Raw genomic sequence first — 27,955 nt, 5'->3', positions numbered from 1 at the left:
TTCTGTCACTCTGCTTTCAAATAAATAAATCGTTTTTTAAATTTTCTTTTTTAAAATATTATTTATTTGAAAGGCAGAGTTACAGAGAAGCAGAGGCAGAGACAGAGAGAAAGCGAGGTCTTCCATCTGCTGGTTCATTCCCAGATCACTGCAAAGGCTAGAGTTGCACCAATCCAAAGCCAGGAGTCAGGAGCCAGGAGCTTCTTCCAGATCTCCCAAGTGGTTGCAGGGGCCCAAGGACTTGGGCCATCTTCTGCTGCTTACCCAGGCCATAGCAGAGAGCTGGATTGGAAGTGGAACAACCAGGACTTGAACCAGCACCCATATGGGATGCCGGCACTGCAGGAGGTGGCTTTATCTGCTATGCTACAGTGCCAGCCCCAATAAATAAATCTTAAAAAAATAGAACCTCCCCCCCCCCCCAAAAACAAAAAAAAACAGGCTGTGAGGCCAGTTATTACTGTGTGACAGGCACTATAACAAGCATTTTATATAGGTACACAGTTTCTTTTTCACGCATTTCCAGTTCTCACTGGGTCAAGCTTAGGGGGTGGTAGACTTGGGGTTTAAACCCAGGGTTAGGTAAATCCAATGCCATTCAACTAGCTGAATGTTTTATACAGTCAATACACCACTCTTACATAAAGAGAAAAATCAAACATATGCTTGATCAAAATATTTATTTGAAAACTGTACAGTAAAACTCCAACACAGCATGAACACTATAAAGATATTTTAAAATATCCGATAAGATTTGCTTCAATTTTTCCCCTACAGAAGCACTGATTATACAGCTTACTTTCAATTAAAATGGAACTCCTGAGAGATAAAGGGCAAAAAAGGAAGATCACAATCTTATATATTATACCTAGAAATAAGAGACCTTCCCACATGATAACTAATCCAGTCAAAATAATTAGCCACTTTGGTATAAACACCTGGGAACTCTGGTTTTCCACAGTTTTCACCCCAACTCACAATGCCCCAAACGTAGGTCACATTGTTGATATCCTTACAGACTAAGGGGCCTCCAGAGTCTCCTTTACAGGCATCAATGGAACCATCATTTGTACCTGAAAAAAAGGGAAAGAGAAAATCACATATTTCCTTCCCTTTTCCAAGGCCACCACAGTGACTGTCTGCTTACGCCACTGGTGCATGCGATGACTTTCTTTCTTACACTTTCCTGAGAGGAAATAACATGAGTAAGGTTGTCCCTTCTTACAGGCCCTTTCTGTACCTGCAGGGTTGCAAAGATTAGGAAATACTCTGTAAGTATTCTATTCATTCCTTCAGTTTAGCATATTTTTCCTGTGTGAGTATGCTGGGATGAGACTGCAGCCTGAACACAGCATTCTAAGCAAACTGGGAAAATAACAGGAATACTTGGTATTTATTAAGTGTTTACATGCATCAATCATTCACTGTTTTCATTTATTTATTTATTTTTAAAGATTTATTTTATTTATTTGAAAGGTAGAGTTACAGAAAGAGAGGGAGAGAAAGAGAGGTCTTCCATCTGCTGGTTCATCCCCCAAATGTCCACAACAGCCAGAGCTGGGCCAAGCTGAAGCCAGGAGCCTCTTCCGGGTCCTGCTGCGTGGGTGAAGCGCCCAAGCACTTAGGCCACTGCTTTCCCAGGCACTGCTTTCCCAGGCACATTAGCAGGGAGGTGGAAGTAGAGCAGCAGGGACTCCAACCAACCAGCACCTATATCAGATGCCAGTACTGAGTTGGTGGCTTAACCCCTACATCACAGGCTGGCCCTGGCACTTTCTTTTTGCTCTTATGACTTTCTAAGATTTTTAAACCATTGTATCTAATAATTCAATAGAATATCATTAACTCTGCCTTTTCAGCAGTACACTATTTATATATAATAGTATATTATAGATATATATATAACAAAATAGTTTCAATAAGATATACTAAATGCATTACATTGGCTGGGACTCTGGCTTTGTAACACCTCCAGAATTAGGAGCTGCAGTTCTGCTAGGTAAGAGAACTGGCATAATTATGATACCAAAGGTGAATGTTACCTAAGAAGTGCACTGTGATTTCTAAGAAGGGAGAATTCATTTCTATCTGGAGGCACCTGAGATCCGGTAACTTTACATTTTATTTAGTATTTTTAGTTTTGATCCTGGGTGTACCACTTTTTGTCTGTAGGACTTTGGGAAAATCATTTAACTGCTCTACATCTCATTTTCCTTATCAATAAAGAGCCTCAATTTTGCAAATGAGGAATCTTGCTCAAGGTTCCATGACAACAAATTGGTAAAAACTGGTTTATGAATTCAGGCAGTCTGGTTCCAGAGTCTGTGCTCAGTCATAGACTAAGAGCTAAACTGCTATATAACAGCTTACGGAAGATTTTTTCCTCTTAGTATTAGAATGAGGGAACTTGAGCTACAGGGGAGTGGCTGAAGGAGTTTGGTAATGCAACAGACAGAACACATGGAAAGGTTCAAGGCCCAGATCAGGGGAGTGGGTACTAGGGGAAGGAGAGATTTTGGTAGGTGATAAACATATCTCTCAGGCCAGCGCCGTGGCTCAATAGGCTAATCCTCTACCTTGCGGCGCCGGCACACCGGGTTCTAGTCCCGGTCGGGGCTCCGGATTCTGTCCTGGTTGCCCCTCTTCCAGGCCAGCTCTCTGCTGTGGCCAGGGAGTGCAGTGGAGGATGGCCCAAGTGCTTGGGCCCTGCACCCGCATGGGAGACCAGGAGAAGCACCTGGCTCCTGCCTTCGGATCAGCGCGGTGCGCCGGCCGCGGCGGCCATTGGAGGGTGAACCAACGGCAGAGGAAGACCTTGCTCTCTGTCTCTCTCTCTCACTGTCCACTCTGCCTGTCAAAAACAAACAAACGAACAAACAAACAAACCATATCTCTCAGATAAACCACTTAGTACTTACCTGCACATTCCATTTCTTTTTCATAGAAGCGATCTCCATAAAACTTAGAGCAGTTGCTTAAAAGGTTAACTTCACCCCAACTAAGTGAGTAGACTTTTTGATTATCTAAACAAAGTGAGAAAACAGAAAGTTGAAAGTCACATATGAGAAATGTAAATCAATGCTCTTGTTTGGTAAACCATTATGAATATAAAAGAATTTACACATGTATATTCTTTAATACATATATAAATTTTGAGGAAAATTCCTTAGTATTAAAAAAAAACCTTTAGCTTATTTTATTAGAGAGAGACAGAGACAGACAGACAGAGCTCCCATCTGCTGATACACTCCCCAAATGCCTGCATTAGCTGAGGCTGTGCTAGGCCAAAGCCATGAGCCAGGAGCTTAATCCAGGTGTTCCCTGTGGGTAGCAGGGATCCAAGCACTTGAGCCGTCGCTGCTGCCTCCCAGGTGTGCATTAGCAGGAAGCTGAAGTCAGGAGCACAGCCAGCATGTGAACCCAGTGACTGATGTGGATGGGAACTCGGCCAAATGCCCACATCTCCTGAGCATATTTAATTATATTTTCCTCATATCCCTAGTTAGTATAATTTACTAAAATTTGGACAGATGGTCAAAGGGAATTATTGAATATACGTCTGTATTCATACTCATTTAATAAACAGCCAATACCCTGAAGTGGAAGGTCAAATCCTTCCCCTATGGTTGCTGAGTTCAGTGAGGGAGTTGGACAGGAATCAGTGATGGAGTCTTCTCATAGAAATACTTCCTATCTCCTTATAGTCCCTTATTCCTTGGAAGTGCTCACTAGAATAAAGAACACATATACGAAGTTATAAATGGGTCTGTTTTTATGTGTCTATGAGGAAATCTATCTTCTAAGTAATTTTAAATGATCGTGCCTGGGAATTCAATGGAAGATGGCCCAAGTATTTGGGCCCCTGCCACCCATGTGGGAGGCCAGGATGAAGAACCTGGCTCTTGGCTTCAGTTTGGCCCAGCCCTGGCTGTTGCACCCATTTGGGGAATGAACCAGCAGAGTGAAGATCTCTCTTTCTGTTTCCCTGCCTTCAAACAAATAAAATAAATCTTAAAAAAGAAACAACGTAAGAAAGGTTCTAGTTAAGTGAAAGTTTGGGGGCTTGAATATCTATGATCCAGGTACCGCTGACTGATGGAACAAGAAGATAAGAAAATATAAAAATATTGTAAGGTGCCTCAGGGGTAAAGAGAGACTCTTCTTTTTTTTCCCAGTTCACAGCAATTTTTATGCTGTAGTTTCTCATTCAGTGTCAGCTTCCTCACTACCCAAAGTTCCAGGAGAGTAGGATGTAGGCCTGTCTCATTCTGCGCCAACATGCAGTTATATGAACCCAAAGAAGTTGCTTCATGAATATTTATGTAATGAATGAACTTGAGCTCTCAGTAATTCAGCTATATACTAATGTCTTATGGCAAATCATTCTCCCCTCCATTATCTATAAACTCCCTGGAGACAGACACCTCTCTAGTTTATCCTATAAGGATACTCCCATGATACCCTAGCACTGCAGAGAGACATGGTATTAATTGTAGAACTAATACACTACCTTTTAGAAAGCAGAAGGACATGAAAATCCACCAACGTACATGGAAATTAGGCAAGAATTTCATTTTATTCAATTCCTACTTTAGGTTAGTGTCAAGATGGCTGCCTTCCTCAGGATAAGAGTTTTTTTTTTTTTTTTTTTTTTTGACAGGCAGAGTGGATAGTGAGAGAGAGAGAGACAGAGAGAAAGGTCTTCCCTTTTGCCGTTGGTTCACCCTCCAATAGCCGCTGCGGCCGACGCATCGTGCTGATCTGAAGCCAGGAGCCAGGTGCTTCTCCTGGTCTCCCATGCGGGTGCAGGGCCCAAGGACTTGGGCCATCCTCCACTGCCTTCCCGGGCCATAGCAGAGAGCTGGCCTGGAAGAGGGGCAACCGGGATAGAATCTGGTGCCCCAACCGGGACTAGAACCCGGTGTGCCGGCGCCGCAAGGCAGAGGTTTAGCCTGTTAAGCCACGGCGCCGGCTAAGGATAAGAGATTTTTAAAATTAGTAATTTACTATTTCCCCTAGCTCAGCAAAAGCCTTTTCAAATTGTGAGCAATTTTTCATCACTCATATGTAGTCTTGTTGTGTACACTTCCTAAGGCACCTGTTGCATTCTGCTATATGATGGTGGCATTCATGTTTGATGGCTCCTCTGTATAGTAAGTCCCTCCAGAGCTAGCCTTTGTCTGTCACCCTAGGGTCAGGTTCTCCTCTTGTTTGTTGATAGGGTCCACATTTTCGTCCGGAGAATCCGACACTTCAGCATTACTATCTTGCAACCACAGTCTGAGGGTACTTTGAAAAGTTAATGGAAAAACAGACTTAAAAGTTAAGTTTATTTTGGGGCAAAACATTATTTGAAATAGATGAAGAGTCTTCAAAAAGTTCATGGAAAGTGTGTATTACAAGTATTATGTTGTAACATTTCCCACAAACTTTTAAAAACATTTTATTTATTTATTTACTTACTTATTTACTTACTTAAAAGGCAGAACGACAGGGTGAGGGAAACAGGGGGAGACAGTAAGTTAGCTTCGATCCTCTGGTTCATTTCTCAAATGCTTGCAGCAGCCAGGGCTGAGCTAGCCAAAGTCAGAGCCTCAATCTCGGTCTCCCAAGTAGGCTGCAGGCACCCAGGTACTTGAGCCATCATCTGCTGCCCCCTGGGGTAATCCAACATGGATGTGGGTATTCTAAGTGGTGACTTAACCCACAGGGCCACTATGCCTGCTCCTCCAGACTTTTGAAGTACCCTCATAAATGCTCAAGAAATACACTAAACCACATTAAATGTGTTAATGCATATAGAATCAAACATTTAATAACATATGTAACTACCAGTTCACAAGACATACATGGAATAGAAGAACATTTTAAATGCCAGATCAAAGATATAATCAGCCAAATCCAAGGTATGGAAATTCTAAAGTGAGAAGTCTCCAGTTACTTTAATAAATACATCTTAGATGGAAGGAAGGAGTAACTCTACTAGATTAAAAGATATTTAAGAAAAATAGCCATGCAGTGGGTAGATTTTTATTTATTTTTATTTTATTTTTTGGATCCTGATTCAGTAATCATATTGTAAAAATATTTTTGTAGGTAAGTGACTAGTATTAAACAGAGACGGGATATTATATCATTTTAAGGAATCACTTTCGGGACCGGCGCTGTGGTGCAGCGGGTTAACATCCTGGCCTGAAGCACCGGCATCCCATACCGGCGCTGGTTCGAGTCCCAGCTGCTCCACTTCCAATCCAGCTCTCTGCTATGGCCTGGGAAGGCAGCAGAAGATGGCCCAAGTCCTTGGGCCCCTGCAGCAGTGTGGGAGACCCGGAAGAAGCGCCTGGCTCCTGGCTTCGGATCGGTGCAGTTCCGGCCACTGCAGCCAATTGGGGAGTGAACCATCAGATGGAAGACTCTCTCTCTCTCTCTCTCTCTCTGCCTCTCCTCTCTCTGTGTAACTCTGACTTTCAAGCAAAATAAATAAATCTTAAAAAAAAAAAAAAAAAGGAATCACTTTCACTTTTTGTTGGGTATGAAAATGGTGTTGTGTCCTTATCTCTAAAGCCATATTGTAGAGTGTTCATGGATGACATGAAATGTCATCTGAGATTTAATATACTCTAGGAAAAACACAGAGCGAAATATGCCAAGTTAACTCCTGATTATCCCTTAAACCTGCTCTCCACTCTTTAATGCTCTGTCTCCTGCCTCAAGAGCCTGACCTGCAGAGATTACCTCAGCTGGAGTTCCTTGGCTTTTGAGTTCCAGCTGGTTTCAGATGAAGAGGACCTCAGCAGTGGGTTAGGAGAAAAAGGACGATGGTGAGCCTGGGGCTGGTTACAACCTTCAACTTAGGGTCAATGCTTTTCTCAAGGCAGCCTGCTGTACCTGAGACTCTCCATCTGATAACTTCTCTTATACCTTAGTTCTACAGTGGCCAAAGCTCAGGTACTACTAGGCCTGGATCTCACTATAGCCCTTGTGGTTCCCCAACTCCCATGTACATCTGGGTAATTAATCCCCTTATAAATATACCTTCATAATTATCCTATTGAGACCTGATTGATACAGGGAGATACAACAAAAATGGCCAAATGTTGACAACTGTGGAAAGCAGCTGATGAATATGTAAGGATTTATTATATTTTCCTTTCTACTTTTGTGTATATGCGTATCTGTAAATGTACATAATGTGTTACTGAAAAAAACAGTAAATATAAGGATATGATGCCTTCTAGATGAATTAATTCCTAATGAAATTAAGTATTTTATAAGTCTTGGGTATTCACACATATCACAAATTCAGATTGGTTTATACATATATTTTGTACCTTTTAATATAACTATAACATATGTGTTGCCATATGATTCTGCAAGACCATTGTGATGAAGTTACTTAGAGTTTCTGTTAACAAAGAGTTAAGTGATCAGAGGGAAGCTAAATTTTCAAGATGAAGGGAAAAGTGTTAGTTAATTCTAATCAAATCTTTATTTCAGAAGTTATTTCTAATAATTCATCTTTGTTTACAACATTTATTTATTTATAACTCTTATTCAAAGGAACTGTTCACCACGAGTCTTCCTAGAAGCTCAAAGATGGGTGGGCATTTGGTTAAGATGCCACTTGGGACACCCTTATCCAATATTGGAATGCCTGGGTTCAAGTCCTGGCCTCCACTTCTGATCTAGTTTCCTGCTAATTTGCATCCTGGGATGCAGCAGGTGATGGTTTAAGTACTTGGGTTTCTTTCACCCACATGGGAGACCTGTACTGACGTCAAGATCCTGGCTTTGGTTAGACCCAGCCCTGGCTATGGCAGGCATCTGGGAGAGAACCAACAGATGGAAGATCTTTCTGTCTCTTTGTTTTCTCAGAAAAAAAAATTTTTAAAAATAAATTTAAAAAAGAAATTCAAAGAATGAAGTCCTTTCGTTTTCTTTCTCTTTCTGGAGAGGTGGAAGACAAACTAGAGAAGGACAGAGGAGGGAGGAGGGTTTTGGGGATCAGAGATTCAACATATACTAAGGCTATCTTTTTGCATATCTTTTAAATCTTCATTCATAACTCTCCACAAATTCATAAAGTCTATGCTGTAAGTCTGTCTCCCTGTCTATTTTTTTCCTGATGAATAGTTATGACTTGAGTTTGCATCAGGATCACAGAGAAACTTTATATGTCCTTGGAAATGTTGGCATCTCATATCAGAGTGCTGGTTCAAGTCTCGGCTGCTCTGCTTTCAATCCAGTTCCTTGCTAATGCAAGAAGGCAGCAGAAGATAGCCCAAGTGTTGAGTACACTGCAAGACCAGAACAAAATTCTTGGCTCCCCCTGGTTCCCGGCTTTGGCCTGGCTCAACTCCTGCCTTTGTGGCCATTTGGGAGGTGAACTAGTAGATGGATGATCTCTTTCTCTGTCTCCTAACCCCTGCCCCGTAATTCTGCCTTTCAAATAAATAAATAAATCTTTAAATTTTATTTATTTGAAAGGCAGAGTTACAGAGAGATAGAGAGATCATTCATCCACTGTTTCACACTCCAAATGGCCACAATGACTAAGATTGGGCCAGGCTAAAGCCAGAAGCCAGGAGCTTCACCCAGGTCTCCCATGTCAGTGGCAGGGGCCTAAATGCTTGGGCCATCTTCAGCTGCATTCCCAGGAGCATCAGCAAGAAGCTAGAAGTAGAGAAGTTGGGACTCAAACCAGCACTCATATGGGATGTTGGCACTGCAGGCAGCAGTTTAAACTACAGTGACACAATGCTGGCCCTTTAAAATAAAGCTTTAAAAAAAAAAAAAGAGCAAACTAACTTGAGGCTGGTCACAGCACAGCAAGTAAGTCAAGCCTGGAGCCTTCTTGAGCATGAAGTGCTGGGCAACTGCACGGGTGGCCCCTGAAGCTGGTCATAGTCAATGCTCACTTTTCAGGGTTGGATGTTATGTTTCTCTTAAATAATCTCAAGATTATCTCTCATGCATTTCTATTCCCATTCATTTCCAAACCCTAGATTTTAATGAACAAATTATAAAACATATACCTTTTTCTCGACCCCAGCCAGAAATGATGCATCTCTCATTAGGTTGAAATAGATATGGAGACCAGGGGAGGCAGGCAGGTACGGAATTAGGGAGATCACACTGTTTTTGGCTTGGACGTTTTTTCATTTCAATCAAAGCTATGTCATTTTGGTAGGTGGTTCCATTGTAGTTTTCATGGATAATAATTTTATTCACTAATTCAACTATTAGCTCAGAGTTCGGTACTATCCAATTTAGCAATCCTGTCCATATTTGGTACTGGTGAGCTTTATTGGCTCTATAACAGAAAGGAAAAGGAAAATAAAATATATTGAGAAAAATGTACAAATATGGAATTCCAATACTTTATATTCTCCCTTTTAAAGGACCATTTTCATTTTCCCGTTTATTTTTCAGTCCTTGCTGTTTTGTAACACTGAGATTGGATTTATTTAAAGCAGAATTACGTCAGTGGTAAATGAGGAAAAGAATAATCCATCTAACTGCTCCATATTAGTAACACAAAGAATTGAGCAGCAACTGGAGTACCCAAAAGAAGCACGATTTTGCTGCCTCTCTAGAGTGTGTTCATCATTGGAATGGGTAGAGAATCAACAGCTGAGCCAATTAAGAGGCCACTGGCATAATCCACATGAAAAGTGAAAGCAGGGCAACGTGGATGGAGAGAAGTTTTGAGAATTAAACAAGTATGCCATCTGGGGGCCAGCGCTGTGGCACAACAGGTTAAGCCACCACCTGTAGACTTGGCACTCTGTATGGGTGTACATACAGCCAGTTTAAGTCCTGGCTGCTCCACTTTCTTTCTTTCCTTATTTGACAGGTAGAGAGGGCAAGAGAGAGAAAGGTCTTCCATCTGCTGGTTTACTTCCCAAATGGCTGCAACGTCCAGAGCTGGGCCGATCCGAAGCCAGGAGCCAAGAGCTTCCTTCAGGTCTTCCACACAGGTGCAAGGACCCAACTGCTTGGGCCATCTTCTACTGCTCTCCCAGGCCATAGCAGAGAGCTGGATTGGAAGAGGAGCAGGTGGGGCTAAAATTGGTGCCCATATGGGATGCCTGCGCCACAGGTGGAAGATTAACCTTCTGTGCCACAGCGCCGGCCCCATAGTCCACTTTCAATCCAGCTCCCTGCTAATGTGCCTGGAATAGGACGGGTCAAGTGCTTGGGCCCCTGTACCCTTGTAGGAGACCAATAAGAAGCTCCTGGCTCCTGGCTTCAGCTTTACCGAGCTTTGACTATTGTAGCCATTTGGAGAGTGAACCAGCAGATAGAAGACCTCTTTTTCTCCCTCTGTCTTTGTAACTCTGCTTTTCAAATATATAAAATCTTTTTTCTTTTAAAGTCATCTGAAGTTGCTGAAATACTGGCTGGGCTAGGGTATAGCTGAGGGAGTAAAATACTGTGATTCTTACATTTCTGCCTTGTGTAACTGGACAAATGGTGTTATCATTTACTGAGATAAGAAACACTGCAACAGAACCATATTTGAGGGAAGAATAATATCATGAACTTTAGTCTTGAGACATTTTGAATTTGATATAATATAAAAAAGTACTACTTGAAAGGGAGAGGGAGAGAGAGACATCTCCCATCTGCTGGACCACTCCCTAAATGTCCCTAACATTAGGCTCAGGCCAAAGCAGGGAGCTGGGAACACAATCCAGGTCTCCCAAGCGGGTGGCAGGTGGCCAACTACTTGAGCTATCACTGTTGCCTTCTAGTTGTCTGCATTAGCAGAAACCTGCAGTCACGAGCTGGACCTGGGAATTGAACTTAGGTACTTTGATAAGGGATACATTTTCATCTTTAGGCTAAAAGCCTGCTCCCAGATATAATTTTGATAGGCAGTTGACCACAGGGTCAGTAGTTGAAGAAAAGGCCCAGGACAGTATTTATGCTACAGATAACTTTAGGAAAAAGAAGAAGAGATGAAGTTAGGCTAAATATTGAGGAACCCCAGTGTTTCAGTTGAATAGTAATGCTCAAACATGGAAGGAGGAAAATGCATAAAGGGCGAAGAGGTATGGTCAGAGAAAGAAACAGAAAACTATGAGAATGTTGTATCACAGGTGCCACGAGAAAAGGATCATTAAGAAGGCAGAAGCTGGGACAATGTTTTGTCTTCCAGCAAAGAACCTCAAGTTCCAAATCAGAGTTCCTGGGTTCAACAGCCTGTTGTACTCCTGAGTTAAGCTGTACTCCTGAATTACGCTCCCTGCTAATGTAGACCCTGGGAGGCAGCAATGATGGCCCAAGTGTTTGAGTTCCTGCTACTCACAAGGGACACCCGGACTGAGTTCCTGGCTCCCAGCTTCAGTTCCAGCTGGGGCTGTGGCAAGCATCTGGGAAGCGAACCAGTGGGTGGGAGCTCTCTCTCTGGCTCTCAAGCAAATAAATTTAAAAAATTAAAAAAGGAAATACATTAGATTTGGCTCATTTCTCTAATAAGTGAGGATTTTTATAGGTGTACTTCAACATACTTAATCATTAGACATAGTTGTTATCCCTCCCAATGTTGGACTACTGTATATATGACAGGTCTTTATCTAAGCTACTGTCAAAAATGTGTAACTTAATTTTATCTACTATTACAGATTACCTGTTCAGCTTTAGCCAAGTCATCTGACTTCTCAGTCCCAGTCTGCTAGTCCACAAAAAGGGAAGAGCAGTATTTCCTTTTTAGGACTGTTGAGAATACTAAACAAGATAGCATATGTCGAAGTATCTAGTCTGCAAGAATTGTTTAATAAATGACATTCCGTTCATTCTAAAGGTCATTAAACTAATAATCTTGAGCTCTGCCCTTCTATAAGTTGATTTTGATTTATTAACCAATACCTTCTGGGTACTGTAATTTAGCCATTGCTGTAGACTGAATTGTGTCTGCCGTATATGTTAAAACCCTGAGCCCATGGCCGGTGCCGCGGCTCACTAGGCTAATCCTCCACCTTGCGGCGCCGGCACCCCGGGTTCTAGTCCCGGTCAGGGCACCGATCCTGTCCCGGTTGCCCCTCTTCCAGGCCAGCTCTCTGCTGTGGCCAGGGAGTGCAGTGGAGGATGGCCCAAGTGCTTGGGCCCTGCACCCCATGGGAGACCAGGAGAAGCACCTGGCTCCTGCCACCGGATCAGCACGGTGCGCCGGCCGTAGTGCGCTGGCCACGGCGGCCATTGGAGGGTGAACCAACGGCAAAAGGAAGACCTTTCTCTCTGTCTCTCTCTCACTGTCCACTCTGCCTGTCAACAACAACAACAACAAAAAAACCCTGAGCCCAGAGTGACCAAATTTGGAGACAGAACTTTTAACAGGGTAATCAAGGTTAAATGAGGTCATAAAAGTGGGACCTTTGGCCGGTGCCGTGGCTCACTAGGCTAATCCTCTGCCTTGCAGCGCCGGCACACCGGGTTCTAGTCCCAGTCAGGGCACCGATCCTGTCCCGGTTGCCCCTCTTCCAGGCCAGCTCTCTGCTGTGGCCAGGGAGTGCAGTGGAGGATGGCCCAAGTCCTTGGGCCCTGCACCCCATGGGAGACCAGGATAAGCACCTGGCTCCTGCCATCAGATCAGCGCGGTGCGCCGGCCGCAGCGTGCCTACCGCGGCGGCCATTGGAGGTTGAACCAACGGCAAAAGGAAGACCTTTCTCTCTGTCTCTCTCTCACTGTCCATTCTGCTTGTCAAAAAAAAAAAAAAAAAAAAAAAAAAAGTGGGACCTTAAACCAGTAGAACTGTTGCCCTTCAAAGGAGAGAGAGAGAACGAGACAGAGATACCATGGAAGTATGTGTGCAAAGGAAAGGCTGTTAAGTGGTCACAGGGAGAAGGTGGCCACCTTCAAGTCAAAGAGAGAGACCTCAGGAGAAACCATCCCAGCTGGCATCCTGATCTTGCCCTTCCAGCTTCCAAAACTTTGCGAATGGAAATGTCTGTAGTTTGGTCTCCCAGGCTGTAGTATTTTATGATGGCAGCCTAACCAAACTAATACAGCCACTTATAACTTGCCTTACTGGACTTGTATCAAACTTGTATTTACCATTCACAGGTAATTACGAAAAATGTTTAAAAGATGTCTAACTAACATCTCTGTTGAGAACAGGACCAGAGAAAATGCTTGGTTTAGTATTTTGCCTTTGTAAACTCTCAATCACACACTCTTCCAAACATTTTGATCCTAGCTCTATGAAATGTAAGTAGTAACTACTCACTTTCCTACCATGCAAATGAGCCAACTGAAGTAATTTTGTACCTATGGTTTTGATTTGCCCTTGCCAGTGGAATCAGCAATTCAGTCTGTGCAGAACACTCTAGGTTCCAGGGGACCGGCCTCGGGAGTCTCAGCCATGAACATCAGCAGGTATGTAGCAGTTCACAGAATGGAATTGTCAATGACTTCTCAGACACACGCACTCATTTAATATCTACCACAATTTCTATTATCCATTTTCATTGTTTCAGGAAATCCAAAATGTACTGAAGATATTTTTTTTTACCTGACACAATGTGCAGCAGTCAGAACCCAACAGCCACCAATGTAAATTCCCCCACAGTTGATTCTATTGTCATGCTTAATTGCCACTTGCCATGGAAATTCCCCCTGTAAAAGACATTCCTGTGGTCATTTCCTTTCTACCAGGTGACACAAGCAGCTAGTCCTAAGGATGTCCATTGTAAGATACCCATCTCTAGGAATCACTTCATCCCCCATAGAATTCCCCAATTTAGGCTACTTCCAGGAAGCAGGCCCTGTGACTTTCATGCAGGCTTACCACTTGAGCTGGCTTTCCTCCCACGATTCGTTTCCTTCGAGTTTGCAAGTTTTTTCTAACTCCACAGGAGAGCTTAGGTAATAATGATTTTATCCGTTTTCTTTCTTTAAGAAAGGAAGAAATTGTATCATTACTATTTTGGATCCACTACTTTGTGGGAAGACATCTCTTGATTTTATATGCCACAAAAAGAGCAGAGTCACAGCTAATACCAATCAGTCTGGATTCATTAGTAAATTAATTTGGATGCTAAATTATTGACCTTGCTTAAAAATTCTGAATTAATATTAACATTGGCTTAATTCACTGAGGTTATGCTGTAACGTGGACTAGCGGAAGAAAGAGGCTGGCCAAGAGCTAAATATTCACCAGTTTCTGGCAGATGCCAGATGCCAGGCATCAGTGCAGTGACAGCTCAGGTGGGGGGTGGGTCACATTCTGAAACTATCAGAATAAGCTAATGACACAGAAAACTGCATCTTCTTATCTTAGTTTTTCCCTTACAGAGGCTGTTTATATGGAACTCTTTCTAATAATAATTAATATTAACACTAGTAATATCAATGAGAGTATTTTGTGTTTGTCAGTTCCTATACTAAGGACTCTGTTATCATTCATCTCATTTAACCCTGAGAAGTAATATGCCAGGGACCCTCTTGGTCAAGCAGATCAGTGCGATAGGTTTTTACTTATTTGTTTGTAGTCATTTGACATGTGGTGTCATTTCCTTCCTTTGTGTGCACAGAGAGTTTGTCACTGAGAAAACATGGTAGATCAAGACTTAAGACATGAATCTGCTTGGCCGGTGCCATGGCTCACTAGGCTAATCCTCTGACTGTGGCACCACCACCCCAGATTCTAGTCTCGATTGGGGTACTGGATTCTGTCCCGATTGCTCCTCTTCCAGTCCAGCTCTCTGCTGTTGCCCAGGAAGGCAGAGGAGGAAGGCCCAGGTGCTTGGGCCCTGCACGCACATGGGAGACCAGGAAGAAGCACCTGGCTCCTGGCTTCGGATCAGCCGTAGAGGCCATTTGGGGGGTGAACCAACGGAAGGAAGACCTTTCTCTCTGTCTCTCTCTCTCACTGTGTAACTCTGCCTGTCAAAAAAAAAAAAAAAAAAAAAAAAAAAAGAGTGTGCACGGCCAGCACAGGGCTGCCAGAGGAGGGAAAGCAGGGGAACCCAAGGGTGGGGACCATCTGTGCTCCCTGCAGGTCAAGGGCGGGTGGGGTCGCTGTGTCCGGGCCCCAGCCACTCCAATGCCATTCCGTGTGCCCCCCAAAAATAAATAAATAAATAAAAAAAACATGAATCTGCAAGACAGTTCAAGACAAAGGAAAAAGAAAAGTATAAGAAGCTCTTTTTACTCTCTATTTTATTGTGTCATGAAAATTTATATAAATTCTGCCTCTTATCCCTACATGAGAAAGGAAAATCAATATCACTGTTACTCATTTTGGACATACCAAAAGGAGGTAAGCTCCTAGGGAGAGAAATTATGAGTGAATGTGGGTAGAGTTGTTTTCTTTTGTTCATTTGTTTGTTCCTATTCATTCTAAGGGTTAGAAGAAGGTGAGGTGTCTTAAACTTCTGCTTGGACCATTGAGGAAAGTCTATGGCGGACTATGAAACTAGCTTAGGCAACTTGAGTAGGAAATAAAGGGCCTGTGCTAAAAAATCCCTTTTGTTTGTTATCTGAAGTTTCAACATCTAAATCTTTCACTTATTGTCTGGTTTTTTAAAAATGTTCATTAATTTTGTGGCCCAGCAATTAGAAGGGAGGCTTAAATGAATGAAATTCAGCTTAAACTTTCCATATAACAACAGGGAGCTATTTTATTCCCAATCTGTATTTGAGGTTAACTTACTCACCTAAGGCTACACAGTTAATAAATAACTGAATCAGGGTTTAATGCAAGTCTGTCTGACCCAGATGCTCTAATTGGTGACTATCTTCTCATGAACTTAGTAATTTAATTTAATGTGGTTCTTATTGTCAACTGGCTAGGAAATAACTCTGCAAAGCCCTCGGTGATTTAAAAACACTGCAAAAAGAAGTTTAATTTAATTGACACCTATTATTTTTCTATTTCAGAAGTATATCATGAATAATGCTTGAAATCTGGCTGAGATCTTTTTGACAAAACTTGTCTTACAAAGTTTTTATCAAATAAAAAACTATGTCAGGCTATACTTCAAAACTAGTCATATGAATTAACCCAGTTTTAAAACTAATTCTTAAGAATCATTTATGCTTTTCTTCAAAGTTATTTTCATATAGGGAAGGAAGAATAATGCTATATATTTTCAATTTAAATTAATAACGAGGTTAATTGTTGTTTCAATCAATTATATATACATAAATGCATAGATACAAATGACATTAAATGCAAGCTTACAATAAGAAAAAAAAAAGCTGAACCAAAAAAATGCAAGCTTAAATCAGAGAATCAGCAGTAAAAAAATATAACGTTAACTTACCTGCATCCATATCAACAGCCAAAATTTTTGTTGCTTCTATGGTAAAACAAAAGTTGCAAGATTAAAGGTGGGTCTACAGTGAAAATTCAATCATTAAAAATCATTAAAACTTTTGTAAAAACTTTCTGTTTTAACTTGGGCTGGGGCTGGCACTGTGGTATAGCAGGTAAGGCTGCTGCCTATAGTGCTGGCATCTCATATGGGCGCTGGTTCTAGTCCCAGCTGCTCCACTTCTGATCCAGCTCTCTGCTATGGCCTAGGAAAGCAGTACAAGATGGCCCAAGTCCTTGGGCCCCTGCACCCACGTGGGAGACCCGGAGGAATCTCCTGGCTCCTGGCTTTGGATCAGCACAGCTCCAGCCATTGCAGCCATTTGGGGAGTGACCCAGCGAGTGTAAGACCTCTCTCTCTCTCTCTCTCTCTATGCCTCTACCTCTCTGTAACTCTGTAACTCTTTCAAATAAATAACTAAATCTTAAAAAACAAAACAAAACAAAAAACAAACCCTGAGCTCCCCAAAGCATGATATTTTACTTCCGTTCAATAGCTAGGAAATTGTAAAGGCTCAAGATAAGCTACACAGATATTCCTTCTAGCACAATCTGCTGATGAGTGAGTGGTGTGACTTAAAAGTGTCATGAGTTCATTTCTTTTTTCTTTTTTGTATTTAGAGTAGGCAGAATGTATCGGACAGAGATAGAAAGCATCTCTTTCAATCCTCTATATTCATAAGGCCTTTTCATAAGGTAAGGAACAGTCATGACACTGATGAACAGAGTTCTGAGTTAACATTAAAAAGGCACCTCTTACTGGTACACAGATCCTGCATTGGTTTTAGGATTACATATAATTAGCATTAGGCATCTGAGATGCAGAAGTCAAAAGGTAAAAAGGCCCTTTTCTTCCTCTGACTTTTGCTTGAAGTTATATAGGATGTTTGATTCCATCTTCCCTTGCCACCCAAAATAATTTTTTTTAAAAAGATTTATTTATTTATTTGGAAGGCAGAGTTACAGAGAGGCAGAGGCAGAGAGAGAGGTCTTCCATCCGCTGGTTCATTCCCCAAATGGTCACAATGGCTGGAGCTGAGTTGTCCATCTGAAGCCAGGAGCTTCTTTACTTCTAGGTCTCCTACATTGGTGCAGGGGCCCAAGGACTTAGGCCATCTTCCACTGCTTTTTCAGGCCACAGCAGAGAGCTGGATCAGAAGTGGAGCAGCCAGGACTCAAACTGGCACCCATATTGGATGCTAGCACTGCAGGCATTGGCTTTACCCGCTATGCCACAGTGCCAGCTCTCCCCCCCACCCCAAAGCATTTCAAAGTACAGAATGGTAATTTCTCTGGCTTGGAGATCAGAAGATGGATTTCTGTTCACAAGTGCTCTGCCATGAATAATGATGTAGCTGGCATTGGCATAGCCTAGAAAGTAGAAGTTATGGGGCTGGCATTGTAGTATAGTAAGTTAAGCCTCTGCCTGCAGCACCAGCATCCCACATGGGTGCCAGTTCGAGTCCTGGATGCTCCATTTCCAATTCAGCTCCCTGAATCCTGGGTTCAGATTGGCCCAGTTCCGGCCACTGTGGCCATCTGAGGAGTGAACCTGCAGATGGAAGACCTTTCTCTCTGTCTGTAACTCTGCCTCTCAAATAAATAAACCTTAAAAAAAAAAAAAAGTAAAAGTTGCTTAGTGGTGGAAATCCTATGTCTTGTCCCTGGGTTTCCCAAGTTCTCTTTGGGACAGGCATATGTGCATCTGTCGTGCCATGCACCTAAGCTGTTTCCTGCAGCAGAAAAACTGCTCAGAAGCATGCACAAAAGCACTCTCATGAATTAGAGAAGATCAAATAGACACATTGATGGTCAACAAAAGAAGCCTGGAAAACTCCAGTGTAGCTTAAATGTGCTGAATACTAGAAGATTAGCAGAAGACTTCAAAAACACAAACCATATTGCAGCACTATTCAGAATAGCCAAGAAATGGAAGCTATCTATACATCAAGGAAACTATTTAGCCATAAAAATGATTAACTCTTATTATTTGCAGCAACATACATGGAACTAAGGTCATTTAGTTAAGTGAAAATAGGCCAGGCACAGAAGGACAAGTACTACTTGATCTCACACATATGTAGAATCTAAAAATTGATCTCATAGAAGTTGAAAGCAGGATGGTGGTTACGAGAGACTGGGGAGAGTAAGAGGAAAGGAGGAGGATGGAGGAATGTTGATTAATGGGTGTTACGTGATAACTAGATAGCAGAAAAGAGTTCTGGTATTCCTTTGCACAGTAAGGTGATTAGATAACGATAATATCCTAATATCCTATGAATATATAAATATATACATATATTTATACTTAAAGCTAGAAGAAAATATTTTGAAGGTTTTCATTATAAAGAAATGATGATACAACCCTAAAATTCAAATTTAAGGTAAAGAAAAAAAAGATTGCAAGAAATAAGAATATTTGGAGGGCTACTCTGGAGGGAAAAAAGAAATGATAGATATTTGAGATGGATATGTTTATCATGACTTAACACTACACAGGTATACATGCATCAAAACATCACACGGTACCCTATAAATATGTACAGTTTTCATGTTTCAGTTAAAAATCCGTAAGTAAATAAGCATAAACCAGAAAGAATTAATAACTTTGATATTAAGAATTTCTATTCAACAAATCTCACCACCATAGATGGAGTTAACAGATTTGTGACAGAACAGAAGAAAGTATTTGCCACGTCTAAACTGACAATGTATTGATATCTAGAATATAAAAAAAAACCCCTGTAAATCAATAAGGATGTTTTCTTTTTTTTTTTTCTTTTTCTTTTTTTTTTGACAGGCAGAGTGGACAGTGAGAGAGAGAAAGAGAGAAAGGTCTTCCTTTGCCATTGGTTCACCCTCCAATGGCCGCTGTGGCCGGTGCGCTGTGGCCAGCGCACCATGCTGATCCGAAGGCAGGAGCCAGGTGTTTCTCCTGGTCTCCCATGGGGTGTAGGGCCCAAGGACTTGGGCCATCCTCCACTGCACTCCCGGGCCATAGCAGAGAGCTGGCCTGGAAGAGGGGCAACCGGGATAGAATCCGGCGCCCCGACCGGGACTAGAATCCGGTGTGCCAGCACCGCAAGGCGGAGGATTAGCTTAGTGAGCCGCGGCACCGGCCATGTTTTCAAAGAGAGAATGATGAAATTGAACAAAGGATGGGGATTAGTGAAAGGAAAGAGGGAAGGAAAGGAAGAAGAAAATCAAAAAATTATTATGCACATGAAGAGAAACTCAAAATAATTGATTATTACAAAAATTCAAGTTAATAGACAATGCTATCCTTTGACAGTTTGAGATTAGCAAAATCAAATAACTAGATAACACTTGATTTTGGTGGGGATGAGAGAAACCCTTGGGTGTTTCTGGTGGAAGTGAGAACTGGTATATAACAGCTCTGCCAAACACATCCAGGCACTGGTAACTAAATTCAAAAGATGCACCCCAAGACTCAATAATCCTTTGCCCAGCCAGATGTCTCAAAGATACCCTCCCAAATATCCTGAAGGAGACAATACTCATCATAGCATGAGTGTGGACTAAGGGTCCATTATTGAGAAAGTAGAGAGTAATTGTGAAAGATGGACACAGTGGAGTGGTTTTTTTAAAGATTTGTTTTATTTATTTGAAAGACAGAGTTACAGAGAAAGGCAGAGACAGAGAGAGAGGTCTTTCATCTGCTGGTTCACTCCCCAGATGGCCGCAATGGCCGGAGCTGCACTGATCTGAAGCCAGGAGCCAGGAGCTTCTTCCAAGTCTCCCATGTGGATGCAGACGGAAGAGGAGCAACCAGGACTAGAACCGGTGCCCAAATGGGATGCCAGCGCTTCAGGCCAGGGCTTTAACCTGCTGTGCCACAGCACCAGCCCCCAGTGGGGTGTTTTATGTGTCAGTTAGAAGCAACAGATAGATGAATACATAGCCACATGGATAGATCTTTAAAACACAATCCTGGGGCCAGTGGTGTAGTATACCAGGTTAAGCCACCTGCGACACTGGCATCACATAAGGGCACTGGTTGGAGTCCTGGGTGCTCCACTTCCAATCCAGCTCTGTTAATGTGCTTGGGAAAGCAATGCAGGATGGCCCAAATGCTTGGGCCCCTGCACCCAAGTGGGAGACATGGAAGAAGCTCTTGACTCCTGGTTTCAGACCAGCCCAGCTCTTACCGTTGTGGCCATTTGGGGAGTGAACCAACAGATGGAAGACCTCTCTGTCTCTCCCTCTCTCCCTCTCTCTCTGTAACTCTGCCTTCCAAATAAATTTTAAAAATCTTAAAAAACAAAAACAAGGCCGGCGCCGTGGCTCAACAGGCTAATTCTCCGCCTTGCGGCGCCGGCACACCGGGTTCTAGTTCCGGTCGGGGCACCGATCCTGTCCCGGTTGCCCCTCTTCCAGGCCAGCTCTCTGCTGTGGCCAGGGAGTGCAGTGGAGGATGGCCCAAGTGTTTGGGCTCTGCACCCCATGGGAGACCAGGATAAGCACCTGGCTCCTGCCATCGGAACAGCGCGGTGCGCCGGCTGCAGCGCGCTACCGCGGCAGCCATTAGAGGGTGAACCAACGGCAAAGGAAGACCTTTCTCTCTGTCTCTCTCTCTCACTGTCCACTCTGCCTGTCAAAAATAAAAAAAAATAAAAATAAAAAGAAAAAAAAAAGATATTAAAAAAAAAAACAAAAACAAAAACACAAGCTTAATGAAAAGAAAAAAAAAAAGAACATCTACCACATAATGCTATATGAATTAACAATGTATGCTCTCAAAACAACAATACATACTTCGGAGAAGAGTGCATATAAACAAAAAGACCTATACATAAATGACATTACAACAGCTGCTGATGTGGGAGGGGAACAGGGGTAAGATATAGGGATAAAAGGAAAGAAGTAAGTAAAACAAAACAGGGGCTTTGCCTGGATCAATGATGCCCATTTACAATGGATTGAGGAATGTTATTAACTAACCCCATTGCCCCTGAGGTACAAAACTAAGTAGGGTGAAGGAAGGAAAAGGATAGAGGAAAGGGGGAAAAGAATAAAGATGGCAAACAAAACACAGAAAGGAAAACATCAGCAATTTCAGAGGGCAAGATGTAGTGAGAGGGAGCACAATAAAATAATTGAAATCAGGCTTTTAGAGAGAAAGGGAAGTCTTGAACTGGTTGGTTGCCCAGGAATCCTAAGAAATCCTAAGGGGGACCCTGAACTTCCAGTGGTAAATGGACTGCAGATTTATTTATATGAATATTTAAGGAAAAGGTGACCCCCAGGAGTTGGAGATTTTGGGGAGATCTGGCTTATATAATAGGAAAATAACTACCATGAAAACATGTTAGGCCGGCGCCATGGCTTAACAGGCTAATCCTCCGCCTTGCAGCACCGGCACACCGGGTTCTAGTCCCGGTTGGGGCACCGGATTCTATCCGGTTGCCCCTCTTCCAGGCCAGCTCTCTGCTTTGGCCCGGGAGTGCAGTGGAGGATGGCCCAAGTCCTTGGGCCCTGCACCCGCATGGAGACCAGTATAAGCACCTGGCTCCTGGCTTCGGCTCAGCGAGATGCGCCGGCCGCAGTGGCCATTGGAGGGTGAACCAACAGCAAAAAGGAAGACCTTTCTCTCTGTCTCTCTCTCTCTCTCACTATCCACTCTGCCTGTCAAAAAAAAAAAAAAAAAAAAATGTTAGCATTTCTTTGCTGGCAATTTCTTCAGGATCTGCCTTGGTTTTAAGGAAAAGTTAAAAGAAGAGGAGAAATGTATTAGGCAAAGGAGAAGTAGGAAGCGAAGGGCCCCTTTGGGTGTTTTTTTGGTTCTCAGGCTGTGTATGGGAAAGGAGTGTGAGAACTAAAAAAGGTCTGTGTGTCTGATTAGTGAAGCTGGGTTCTTGCTAACACATATCATGCTCAGTTAATAGCTCCATTAGTCATATAACAAGACAACAGGATATTAGTTTGTTTCAATTTTTTCAATGTTCCGAGATTCTAGTGGCGTAGTGGGTGAGACCGCTGCCTGCAGTGCTGGCACCCCATATGGGCACTGTTTCAAGTCCTGGCTGCTCTACTTTCTTTCTTTCTTTCTTTTTTTTTTTTTGACAGGCAGACTTAGACAGTGAGAGAGAGAGACAAAGAGAAAAGTCTTCCTTCCGTTGGTTCATCCCCCAAATGGCTGCTATGGCCGGAGCGCTGCGCCAATCCGAAGCCAGGAGCCAGGTGCCTCCTCCTGGTATTCCTTGCGGGTGCAGGGCCAAGCACTTGGGCCATCTTCCACTGCCTTCCTGGGCCACAGCAGAGAGCTGGACTGGAAGAGGAGCAACCGGGACAGAATCCGGCGCCCCAACCAGGACTAGAACCCAGGGTGCTGGCGCCGCAGGTGGAGGATTAGCCAAGTGAGCCGCGGCGCTGGCCTGCTCTACTTTTAAACCAGCTCTCTTCTATGGCCTGGGAAAGCTGTAGAAGCTGGCCCAAGTCCTTGGGCTCCTGTACCTGCGTGGGAGACCTGGAATAAGCTCCTGGCTCCTGGCTTCGGATTGGCGCAGCTTTGGCTGTTGCGGCCAGCTAGGGAGTAAACCAGCAGATGGAGGACCTCCTTTCTGCCTCTCTCTTTCTGTGTACTCTGACTTTCAAATAAATGAATAAATCTTTTTTTTTTTAAAGATTTATTTTATTTATTTGAAAGAGTTACAGAGAGAGGTAGAGAGAGAGAGAGGTCTTCCATCCGCTGGTTCACTCTCCAGAGCCAGAGCTGAGCTGATCCGAGCCAGGAGCTTCTCAAGGGGTCTCCCACGTGGGTGCAGGAGCCCAAGGACTTGGGCCATCTTCTACTGCTTTCCCAGGCCATAGCGGAGAGCTGGATCAGAAGTGGAGCAGCCAGAACTAGAACCGGCGCCCATATGGGATGCCAGCACTTCAGGCCAAGGTGTTAACCTGCTGCACCACAGCGCCGGTCCCAAATGAATAAATCTTAAAAAAAAAAAATTCCTACCTTGAGCCACAGCTAAAAAGCCTGAAAAAAAACAAAACAAAGACAAAAAAAATTACCACTACAAAGGATCATTTTTAATTGGGAACAAATAAATATCATATCAATATTTTCTCTAAACATCTCATCAAAATGAGGTATTTGATTTTTGTTTTTATCTGAAATATAAATTTTGTTTTACAAAAATAGATTTACCTTGAACTGCACGATGGTCAGCTTCTAAAAAGAAAACAAAAAAAACTCATTACAAACAAGAACATTTCAGTGAATAAAATATACACAAATAATTGCTACTTCAGAAACAACCTAGGGGCTGGTGCTGTGGCAAAGTCCAGCCCTGGCCATTGCAGCCATTTGGGGAGTGAACCATTGAACAGAAGGTCTCTTTCTCCTCTCTGCAACTCTCACTTTCAAATAAATAAATAAATCTTAAAAAAAAAAAAAGGCACAGCCTAGCAAATTAATAGCTACAAAAAGATAAAAGGAAAGCAAATAGTATGCTGTCATATTTTAATTTTTAATTAGCATACTATGCCTTTCATCTTGCATTTATTTATTTATTTATTTATTTATTTATTTATTTATTTATTTTGACAGGCAGAGTGGACAGTGAGAGAGAGAGAGAGACAGAGAGAAAGGTCTTCCTTTTTGCCGTTGGTTCACCCTCCAATGGCCGCCGCAGCCGGCGCGCTATGGCCGGCGCACCGCGCTGATCCGAAGGCAGGAGCCAGGTGCTTCTCCTGGTCTCCCATGCGGGTGCAGGGCCCAAGCACTTGGGCCATCCTCCACTGCACTCCCAGGCCACAGCAGAGAGCTGGCCTGGAAGAGGGGCAACCGGGACAGAATCCAGTGCACCGACTGGGACTAGAACCCGGTGTGCTGGCGACGCAAGGTGGAGGATTAGCCTACTGAGCCACGGCACAGGCCTTCATCTTGCATTTAAATATATATCAACTTCAGCATAACGAGGAAATTATTTAAAATTGAATTTTAAAAATAGATTAGTATTTTAGGTATATTTGAACATATACTGAACAATAAACTTACTCTGCAGTTATACATAATTTATAACTTTTAAAAAAATTTATTTATTTATTTGAAAGTTAGAGTTACACAGAGAGGAGAGGCAGACAGAGAGGTCCTCCATCCGATGGTTCACTCCCCAGTTGGCCATAACAGCCACTGCTGAGCTGATCCAAAGCCAGGAGCCAGGAGCTTCCTCTGGGTCTTCCACGTGGGTGCAGGGGCCCAAGGACTTGGGCCATCTTGTACTGCTTTCCCAGGCCATAGCAGAGTGCTGGATCAAAAATGAAGCAGCCAGGTCTCGAACTGGCACACATATGGGATGCCGGTGCTTCAGGCCAGGGTGTTAACCCACTGCACCACAGCGCCGGTCCCTTATAACTATTTTTTAACATACTAATAAAAGGAGACTTTATAAAATATAAATGCAATGAAGATCTAATCCAAACCTCCCTTGACTTAGCAACTCTGATCTGGCCATTTAAAATGGAGGTTAATAAATAAATTAATATTTTTATTTTACATCTCTATTTCCATTTGCCTTTTCTTAGAAAAAAATAGAACTATTAGTGAAATACAAAGGCAGAACTCATCCTAATAAATGAAAGTAACAATGGTAGTTGACTAAATATATCTTTGCTACAGATTCAAGGAATCTATATAAACACAAGCTTTGAATTTTTTCTGATACACTAGAAATTGTATTCCTTAATTTTAAATTTCAGAATTTCTTTTTTAAAGACAGTGACAGAGAGAGGGAGGGAGGAAAAGAAAGAGAGAGAGACAGAGAGAGAGAGAGAGAGAATCTTCCACCTGCTAGTTTTCTCCCCAAATGCCAGCAACAGCCATAGCTGGATCAAGCTGAAGACAGGAGCTAGTAGCTCCATCTGGGTCTCCAATACAGGAGGCAGGGACCCAACTACTTGAGCCATCACTAATGCTTCCCACGGTATACATTAACAGGAATCTGGAAGCAGAAGCAGAGCTGGTACTCAAACCCAGAGATATCATATATAGGATGTATCCCAAGAAATGTCTTAAATGCTGTGCCAAATGTCTGGCCCTAAACTTTTTAGAGTTTTAAATGCAAGGGAGTAGAAGGGGAAATTGAGGAGGAAGAGTGTATATGTGTATATATATATATATATATATATATATATAAAATTACATTGAAGAAGTGAGATCAAACTGTAGCGCTTCACTAGACAAGTCATATTTTACTATCTTCCTCCCTGAAAAATTTTCCTTTCTTCCTCTCTTTACTAAGGATTGAATCAAATGTAATGCAGACAAAAGTTCATTAACTCAACTGCTGATACATCCTTCTCAAGAAAAAATACTATTTGAAATCCTAAAGTGATTCTCCAACCTAAGAATGGTATCAATGGAAAATTAGGTAAATTTTCAATAAGTCTAACACTGGGAACACCAAGTAATGGCAAAACAAAATTAAATCAATTCATTAATCCACACATATCTTCAGTATTTACTTATACTTTATGTATAAGGTGCTTCTCCCAGGACATTTGGAATATAAAAATTATTAGGTAGTTTCTATTTTCAAGGTGTTTACTGTTGAGAAAGAAAGGTGAGTTAAATATATATATATAAAAAACTGTAATAAATCAGTAAAAGTAACGGTGTGCTGTCACTGACTGGTATAAGTTCACAAGAGCCTGTTGTGCCCATCACTTCCCAGCTCATTTTTCATGCCATCAACTCAGCAATATCCCCATGGTGGGGATATTTTGGCCACAATAACTGGCAAAAGCTATAAATCAGGGCTTTCCTCTCCCTCTCCATACCTCCTTGTTAAACATTTACCAGCAAATCACTTGACAAGTTCCACAAATGAGTTGGCCTACTTCTCCTACAGCCTTCCTCAATCCTGGTGCTAGCATCTCTATCCTGTCCATTCTCAGGCCAAAATGCTTATAATCATCCTTGAATATTCATTTGCTCTCACACCCTCATCTGACCTACTGGAAAATCTGTTGCTCCACCATCAACACATATCCAGAATCTGACTGCTTCTCTTAATTTCCATTCCCACCAAACCTGTCCCAGTCACTATCATCTCTTCCGTGGGTTATTACAGTAACTTCACAACTGGTGTCCCTGTTTTCCTCCTAGCCCTTCCATAGCCTATTTCCCACTGAGTGGGGAAAGGCATCTTGATTTGAAATGTTAGTGATAGGGGCCAATGTGGCACAGCTTGCAACAACAGCATTTCATAGCAAGGCTCCACTTCCAGTTCCAGCTGCCCCACTTTCACTGCAGTCTCCTGTTAACGAGCCCAGAAAGCATTGGAAGATGGCTCAAGTGCTTGAGTCCCTGCCACTGATGTAAGAGACCTGGATGGAGTTCCTGGCTCCTGCTTCAATCTGACCCAGAACTAGCTGTTGAGGCCTTTTGGGGAATGAACCAGTTGATGGAAGATCTCTTTCTAACTTTGTCTTTCAAATAAATAATCTTAAAATACACACACACACACACACACAAAATAAAAAGAAACGTTAAGTGATCAGCTCAGTTGTTTGACTTAAAGGTTACGACGGCTCTTGGGGACATCTAGATCCTATACTGGATAGTACCTGGGTTCAAGCCTCTATTTCACTGTCCATTTCCTGTACACATTAACTTTCAAAAAGGACATATTTGACATAGTTGGGGAAATGTGAACATGCTTTTTATTAAATGATGTTAGGCAACTACTACTTTTAGGTTTACTAAGGAGAGGATGGTTTTATATATATGCAATTATAACCTTATCATTATCAAAAACAAATTGGCAAAGTGACATATTATCTGTTATTTGAAATTTGTTTTAAAGTACTCCAACAAACAAGCCAGCGCCGCGGCTCAGTAGGCTAATCCTCCGCCTCGTGGTGCTGGCACACCGGGTTCTAGTCCCGGTCGGGGCACTGATCCTGTCCCGGTTGCCCCTCTTCCAGGCCAGCTCTCTGCTGTGGCCAGGGAGTGCAGTGGAGGATGGCCCAAGTGCTTGGGCCCTGCACCCCATGGGAGACCAGGAGAAGCACCTGGCTCCTGCCATCGGAACAGCGCGGTGCGCCGGCCGCAGTGTGCCTACCGCGGCGGCCATTGGAGGGTGAACCAACGGCAAAAAGGAAGACCTTTCTGTCTCCCTCTACTGTCCACTCTGCCTGTCCAAAAAAAAAAAAAGTACTCCAACAAACAAGCTAGAAGAGAAATGAATAAAATTAGCAAAATAACAATAAGTACTGCAGCTAGGAGGTGGGTACAAAGGGGCTTGTTCTAATAGTTTATCTTTCATTATCTATATGAGAACTCTTTTTTATAAAAAATTCTGAAATAACAAGTATCAAGAGATGAACATTCTGGAGTTCTTCAAATGTCCACATAGTAATATTATTCCTGCCACATTTATCTATGTTCACTTACAATTTACTTGAAGAAAAGTGTTAGAATGCCTGTATTCCATAATGAGGAAAAGTCACTATGAAACTTTGAATTACCTTCACAGCCAACTTCATCTTCTCCTGTAATGCAGTCCAACTCATTATTGCATATATGCTGGTGTGGAATACAAACACCCGATTTGCAAAGGAAACTTTTCCCTTGGCACCCTGTGCAAACATAAGGAGAGGTTTCATCAATT

The 27,955-nt window shown here is 42.5% G+C and overlaps 1 protein-coding gene across 1 annotated transcript in view; it reads right to left on the bottom strand.

Moving 5' to 3' along the window:
* Positions 1-661: 661 nt before the first annotated feature.
* The window catches only part of LOC133755373 (complement factor I-like), a 35,857-nt gene continuing 8,563 nt past the window's right edge, over positions 662-27,955 (bottom strand). The window contains exons 4-11 of the mRNA XM_062185483.1: positions 27,813-27,923; positions 23,488-23,511; positions 16,273-16,308; positions 13,794-13,897; positions 13,518-13,621; positions 9,036-9,313; positions 2,919-3,023; positions 662-1,073 (exon numbers count right to left, since the gene is read on the bottom strand). Coding sequence (XP_062041467.1) covers positions 856-1,073; positions 2,919-3,023; positions 9,036-9,313; positions 13,518-13,621; positions 13,794-13,897; positions 16,273-16,308; positions 23,488-23,511; positions 27,813-27,923 — 980 coding nt within the window. The 3' untranslated portion in view covers positions 662-855. The remainder of the gene's footprint in view (positions 1,074-2,918; positions 3,024-9,035; positions 9,314-13,517; positions 13,622-13,793; positions 13,898-16,272; positions 16,309-23,487; positions 23,512-27,812; positions 27,924-27,955) is intronic.

This window comes from Lepus europaeus, unplaced genomic scaffold (genome assembly GCF_033115175.1).
Source record: "Lepus europaeus isolate LE1 unplaced genomic scaffold, mLepTim1.pri SCAFFOLD_405, whole genome shotgun sequence".
NCBI lineage: Eukaryota > Metazoa > Chordata > Mammalia > Lagomorpha > Leporidae > Lepus > Lepus europaeus.
Note: the sequence above shows the minus strand (reverse complement) of the source record. Positions and strands in the feature narration are given on the sequence as shown.